Here is a 7,510-nt window from a genome sequence, read left to right on the forward strand (position 1 = left end):
CACTGCCACTGCCACTTTGTAACTGTTGTCATTTTTATTGCCCTGGGAATGTTTTTTGTCCACTTGTTCGGAGCGCACACGCCCCGCAAAAGAACTTTTTTTTTCTCTTCATCTCCATCCATATCATGTCCCCAGCCCCCACCCCTCCCTTGCTGCTTCTTCTTCGGTCTTCGTTTGGCTTTTGTGGCTGGGTGTCCTTTGTACTCTCCTTTGGCCAAACAAAAGTTTTGTCGTTGATTTTATTGACCAATTTTTGGGTGCGTAAGTTCTTTGAGTTTTTTTTTTTTGTTTTTTTGTTTTCTGTATGGAAGTTTTTTGCATGCCCGGGAATCGAATTCGGGATTTGAGTTGGTTTCTTTTGGGTTTTTTCTTTTCGTGAAGTTTCTTGAGGTTTTTATATGGTTTTATTGCTTCATCTGTGGGGATTTAAAGTTTTATTGTGATTTAAACACTTGTTAATCGTGTGTGCATATGTCAATTTGGTGTCGTCTTCGGATAAGATTTGATTCTCTTTTTTTTTGGGGGGGGGGAGAGGGATTAAGATGTTATGGGATGTTATGACGGCTCAAAAGAGAATGGAGAAGGGGACACAGTATTATTATTCAATGAAATATGCATTTGGTTAGTTCTGTTTGTTGTTTATTTTGTGTCCAATTTGTGCTGACATTTTGCACATTTGTGCCGAAATTTACATGCGCCTAATGCCAGAGACACTCGCAACGACAAATCCATCGTTTCATTGATAAATTGTAGCATGTGAAACCAGAGACAGAGACAGAGACAGAGAGAGAGAGAGCAAGATCTGGGCCAGTGGACAGGTACACACACACACAGGGGTAATCACCGCACTTCAATCTACTGGTGCGAGGAGGCATTGACGGGCGGGCTGGCTGCCTGCTGGCTGGGATCTGTGGCATGGCAGCCACATCTGCCAGCCGGACGAACGATTGTAATCAAAATACAACAAATTAAGGAGAGAGAGGAGGCGGTGTGTGTGTGCGTGAGAGAGAAGAGTGAGAAGAGGGAGAGCTGGAGACAGGCTGGATACCTTTTTTAAAATATTTATTTATGCAATTATTTTGCAAGTAGCTCAAAATAAATAAATGAAATGAAATAGCAGAGACCAGAAGAGAGAGAGCCAACGACACAGCCGCAGCCACAGCTACAGTCAGAGACAGATACAGATACAGGGACTGGGACTGGGACTCGCAACTCGCGACTGGGAGACGAGTTGCCCGAGCCAAGTGCCCGAGCACGACTTCAATTGACGACGCAGTAAATTAAAATTTAAATTTATGCCATTTGCCAACTGAAAACTGAAAACTGCTGCCAGGTACACCAGGTAGAGTGCCCCCAAAAACAGAGGCACAATTAGAGGTAAAAGGTAGAGCCAAAGGTGCGCCACAGAAGTGACTCCTGGTGCTGGTGCTGTGTGATGATGATGATGGCCAACATCACAGGGAGGGCAGCGAGGAGCTGACACTATCGACCATGTCACATCACTTCTATTGTCATCATCATCATCTTTTCCCCTCATGCAATAATGCCCCTGGCATTTGTGGTGTCATCTTTCTGTCAAAATTGTATTTATTTATTTATTTGAGTATTGCAGTATTGCAAATGCATTTACCGCGCGAGAGACCTAAGTGAAACGTCATTGCGGCTCACCTGCCAACAGGTGCTACAGTTCTGACCCTCTCTCTCTCTCTCTCTCTCGTTGCGGAGTGCGTTACATCTCGTTTTTGACCCAATTAGTTTTTGTGGCCCGCTACAATGTAAGCAAGCCTTGAGAGTTTATGGCTCGTAAATGTCTTGTCTGCTCGGTTTCCATCTTGTTGCTGATTTTAATTACAGCGCAAAGCCCACCTCGTATACGTAATGTCTGGTGCCTCGTTGAGTAAGGAAAACTGTTTCGACGCCCCAAAGAAAGTACACAAAGTGTATCACTGTGTATCAGAAGAACAGAACAGCTGCTGAGCTAATCGTTTCACACAATTACCAAAGATTATGGGTCTGATTTGCTGCTCCACTCATTAGCCGCAATCATAACTGTGAAGCTGTAAAACCGCCAAAAAGCAAAACGAGAGGAAACCACCCATTTCCCAGTGCCACAAAGACATCCTTCCGTCCGCCAAAAAAGCGGTAGGAGGGGGCAATAAATGGCAATCAACGTACAATCAATGGGTTAAACCCTTTTTGCTTTATGATCCGAAAACAATTTAAGCTTTTATTTGTTTTTGATGCCCACCACAACAAGCAATCAGAAGCCGCCAACTTGTCTTCCAAATGGTAGCAAATCAAATTGGCCAACAAAGAACGAGACTGAGAATGCCAGAGCCAGAAAAACGCGGGAGAGCAGCGCAAAGCAGAGCATAGCCAGAGCCAAAGCCAGAGCCAGAGCCAAAGCCAAAGCCAGAGCCAATGCAATGAGCATACATCATGGACAACTGTTGCATTTGGACACTGGGACACAACTGGGAGTACAATTGATGGATCACCCAAAACCATCTGACTGCTCTGCTGCTGGCCCCAGACGACTGGCCATTGTCGACAGTACTCGTTCTCGTACGTCGCTTTAGTAGCTGCTGCTGCTGCTGCTGCTGCTGTGGCAGTTGCCAGAGCCAAATGAGTGGCAAAGAAGTTGCGTAAAACGAAACCAGCGATAATGATCATGCCAGAGCGCAAGACGCGTTAAAGATTTCAACGTCGTCATCAGCAGCACAAGAAGCGACTGTCTACAGTGGGTATTCGGCGGGAGGAGTGCTGCCTTATGACTGGGTTCCTCTGCACGGTGCAGCAGCATTCACTGTAGCAACGACCGGACGTAGTCGCCCAGCCAAGTGCGATTGCAAATGCACGGAATTCACATTGAAGAAGCCCCCAAACGCTGGCTGGGCTGTGCTTTTGCTTCTGCTTCTGCTTTTGGCCATTAACGCGAGTCGAAGTCGGAGTTGCCACCGATCGGCTACCGTTGCTACCGGTTGCTCACTGCCTCCTTCCTCCTGCCTCCTGCCACATCTCTGCTGATGAGTTTAGTGCCGCTCACTCGTCAATGATTTGTAATTTTTTCCTGCTGCCGCAATGCCGCCTGCCGCCTGCCGCCTGCCGGCTGCTGCCTGGTGATGCTGCCCGCCGCCAGTCGAAAATCATAATAATCATAATAAAATGCAGCTATATCCATTTTAACACCCAAAATACGAGTATGTCCCGCACAGGGCTCTCTTTGAATACTCCGTGTGAGGCACATACTCACTCGTAGTATTGACGTATTGCCTCTCTGTTGTCATGTCAATTTTTGCCAACTTGCATGCCCAAACCGGCTGTCGCATTAAAGTTGGTAATTTGTGCTAAGCACCCAACGCTGGCTACCAGTCTTTGGCAGCCACACAGACTTCTGGGTGGTTCTGGTAATTAAGTGTGCTTTGTCTGTCGAATGCCATGGCAAAAGGCTAATGGAAAACTTCTTGCAAAGCTTATAATTATGGGTTTGAGAGAGAGAGAGAGATCTCTTTTGTGGTGTGATATCTAAAAGAGAGTGTTAAGTGTTACATTTTCTAGTGCTTCCCCGATTTAAATCTCACACAATTAGCAGCTGAGAGAAGCCAAGAAACACTTGCTGAGCCGCAAAACAAATTTAGTTGCAACAGTGTTACAGCCTAAAGCAAACCGAAACCGTTGGCCTGCCCCTGCAACTGTGCCTCTCTGCCTCTTTGTGTTTCTGTGTGTGTGTGTGAGTCTGCAAGCATTGATCTTGCAACGCTGTGCAGGTTCGTTGCATCGATTGATGTTGTCAATCAGAGCAGCTTTAAACGAAGGTTAAGAGTTGCATACGTTTAATCGGCAAGAGGCAGAGTGGTAGAGGCAGACAGTCCGAGACTCGAATCAAGACCATGTTGCGGCATCCGCAAGCAAATCATTGAAGCGCGTAAAGCAGAGTAAACCCAAAACCAAAGTCCGAGCGATGCGACGGATGCTGCAACGAAGCAGGCGAACGCGAACCCCAATCCGAGTCATTGGTAATGATGCAAGCTGCTGCTGGCTGCTGCTGGCTGCTGCTGCTGCATCAATGATTCAATGCAATGCGCTGATGTGATAGAGATGCAGCGCCGTTGATTGCAATCGGTTGCTGGGGGATGGCCGTGTACTGTTCGTGCATTTGTGTTGCAAATTTACAGCTCCATCAGCATTGCATCGGTTGGGTTCGGTTCAGTTCTGTTCCGTCTGTGGCTGCTGCATCATTAGCTTGACCAAGGTCATAGCAGCAGATCGATGAGGCAATCAGTATCAGAAGGGGGCAACAACAGCAGCAGCACAGGCAACGGCAAATGGCAACAAATTAACCAAAGTGATGATGCGTTAAGTGGCAAAATGGCGCAACACTGCGGCATCCAATAGGGAAATTAGTTTTAGCGGTTTATGCTAAATGATATTTTTGACCTCCCGCCAAGGGGTTGCTTCCTGTTCTGTGTTCCTGTGACAGCAGCTGCGCCCACATTTTGGCCAATTAAAATCAAATTTCAAAAATGTAGCCAACATTTTTGGCACAACTGATGACAGTTTAATTGTTTTGTGCTGACAGCTGCTTTCACTTAGGCACGAGTATCATCATTTCACTTTTGGCCTTAGATCTGGAGCGAGTTGATAAACAGAGAGCGAGAGAGAGAGAGAGTCAGGAGGAGAGATGAGACGCTCCAGCGATAAGGCCACTTTACAAATTTTTGACATTAATTACTCATCAAATTATGGCACTTTCAAAACTCATCCTGCTCGTTGCTGTTCTTTTTTGGGCAAAGTCATTGTCTGCTTGGTTAGGGGTTGCTAAATTAAATATAATGAAGAGTATCCTTGGCTGCTGCCCCAACTTTGTATCACTCCCCTAATCGAAGTCTCGATTAACCTTGAAAGGTCCTCATACTTTGGAGTTTACTCATAAAAAGCGAAAGCCAACGAAACTCCTCAATTAGTTATATTTTTGCTTGATACATATGCAAATGGGCCCAGGCCAGACCAGACAGATAAACACACACATTTCCAGCTACCAACTAAATTCACGCACTTTTGGGCCACAAAATGCATTCCCGTTAGGTCTGCCGAATTTGCATGTGAGACAGGCAGCCCCTGATCCCTGATCCCTGGGAGCTGTAGCCAGTAGCTCCAATAATTTCAAATTATAAATCATAATGCAGCTACGAAAATTAGAATATCAAAATTTGTTTTTTGTTGTGTTGCGGTCTCTGCTCATCGATGGCTACTGCAATTTTGAAGGTTTTTTTTTTGGTGGTTTGCCGCCGCTAAATAAAATTGGTTCAAGGCACGAAGGTCCACGAAATTGGCCGCCGATCATCGCGTTTCGGGCAGATAACTGTTGTTGTTCTTTGATTTTGCATAATCGACGGGGCACAGCGAATATATGCTTTTCCCATGCAGATTTGGTCAATTGTAATTAGCCTTAATTGATTGAACGATTATCGTTGATGATGCCACAACACATTTCACTTTCAGTCGGTGGCAGCCAGCAATTGTGGGACTTTCGGTCGGAGGCAGCCGACAATTGTGGCACTTCCGATTGGGATTGGGATTACAGTGGAGAGTGCATAGAATCTCTGGCTATCTGTGGCTATCTCTTTGCGTTCCCAGTTGGTGCTCTGCATCGTAGCTGTTGTCTATCATTAGCATCAAAAAGCTATCATCATCATTACCCAAGCGAGGAGGAGGCGGGCCGCACGAGCCCACACTCTGCACGCGATGGCTGCTGTTAGATACTTGCACACACGCAGGCAGACAGGCAGGCAGACAGACAGACAGACAGACTGGCAATAATCATAGGCCCAATCATAGTTGCTGCTCAGAGGTGTTGCTTTGTAAAGTGCGGCATAATCAGTGGGTAGCATGCAACATAAGAACGCACAGCACTGCACGGTCTCAGTCTCAGTCCCAGTCTCCGTTCTATCACTCTTGAAGGCTTTCAGCGGGCACTGACATAAGTTGACAAACTTTAGAGCTGCCTGCGGCATTAATCGCTCAATCGAATGGAGCTCGAAATATAAATGTATCAATAGCTTTAAATATAAATCAATATCGTAGCAAATGGCCAACGGTGCATGTAAGCACTAAATCAAAGTGTCAATATGGGTAACTGATACACTCTGGAGCGGACGGAGCTGGGTCCGAGCAGCGGAAATTGAATTATGCCCCAGCCAGAGTTGGAGTCGCTCAAGCTGAAGCTGCAGATGGAGTTGGAGTCGGAGTTGGCTCTGCGACATGCATGAACGAGCGTTTGACTGAATGGCTACTGCTGTGTGCTGTGGCTGCTGCCTTGACTGACAGACGGTGGACAACTGCTGCTCGAATCGGGTGCAACCACTTTCGTTAGCCAGCGGACATTGCCGATTGGCGACTGTGTGAATCTGAGATGTGGACTTGTAGCTGGTAGCTGGGAGCCCCCGGGACAGTGGACTGTAGACTCTGCACTGGGAGTCGGGCAAATCTAATGTCCATGTCTGTGCGGTTTCCTCTGCAAACCCGTTTCGGCCGGGGCATTAGATACGATACGCATATGCGATACTATAGTTTATGGTCTACAATTAAAAGTGTATGTCCCATACAGAGCTGTGGCACACGAAGGGGCTTTTGGGGGCTTGCTCTACTGCAACTTTAGACCCCTTTGCAAGCTAAACCACTGGCCTGTGAGTCCGCGACAAACGCATTAAATGAAAATTAGTTGCAATAACATGAAAATTCATAGCTTAATATGAGACAAACACACACAGGCACAGCCACGGCTGCACAGGTTGGCGGACAAAAACATATACAAAAAAAAAAAAAAAAAGTCAACTCTCTTACTTATACATTCGCATTCGTAGATTGTGGCAGATTGACATGGGAAAATGCTTATAAAAGGACTGTGTGAAGTGTTGAGTTATGATCGCAGTTTTTGTGCAGCCTCCGAAACAATAAATATACTGATTGATTGCAATTGTTAGCGGCATTTAATAGAGAGATGATATCGAATCGAATTGGTAATCTAATTAACAAAATGAATTCCCATGATCTTTGGATGTATGCGGTGACGAAACCGAATGAAAATGAAAACGAAAGTGTCGCACATTTGAATACTGCTCCCAGTATTTGAATGGCCTAACCGCTCGAATGACCACTTTCAATTATATCAAAACGGAAGTTGAAAGTGTTGCAATTACACAGCTCCACAGGGTGGTGGAACGGTGGAGGAACAGGAGCGAAATGGGTGCCAAGCCCAGCGATGCAGCAATGTGTTAACAATATGGAAGCATTTGATCATCATTTGTTTAATCAAACATAATTCTTTTAGGCCGAACTAAAGAGTGCCAACCACCGCACCGCACCGCTCGGCCAATTAGAGCCAAACAGGGCGCACAGACTAAGGCCATCGCATCGAAAGTTATTTGCCCTTCACATGGATGCCACACATTCTACTCTTGCTCTTTCTTTTTTTTTTGGGGGCCCAGACAAATATATTTGGAAATATTTG

At 46.0% G+C, this 7,510-nt stretch overlaps 1 protein-coding gene across 1 annotated transcript; it reads left to right on the forward strand.

Annotated features, from left to right (window-relative positions):
• The first annotated feature begins 2,203 nt into the window (after positions 1 to 2,203).
• Positions 2,204 to 2,512, forward strand: LOC111074881. Its single transcript, XM_041594945.1, is given in 3 exon segments — positions 2,204 to 2,245; positions 2,247 to 2,336; positions 2,399 to 2,512. Coding segments are annotated over 3 exon segments (246 nt in total).
• Positions 2,513 to 7,510: the final 4,998 nt, after the last annotated feature.

This window comes from Drosophila obscura, unplaced genomic scaffold (genome assembly GCF_018151105.1).
Source record: "Drosophila obscura isolate BZ-5 IFL unplaced genomic scaffold, ASM1815110v1 contig_4, whole genome shotgun sequence".
Lineage (NCBI taxonomy): Eukaryota > Metazoa > Arthropoda > Insecta > Diptera > Drosophilidae > Drosophila > Drosophila obscura.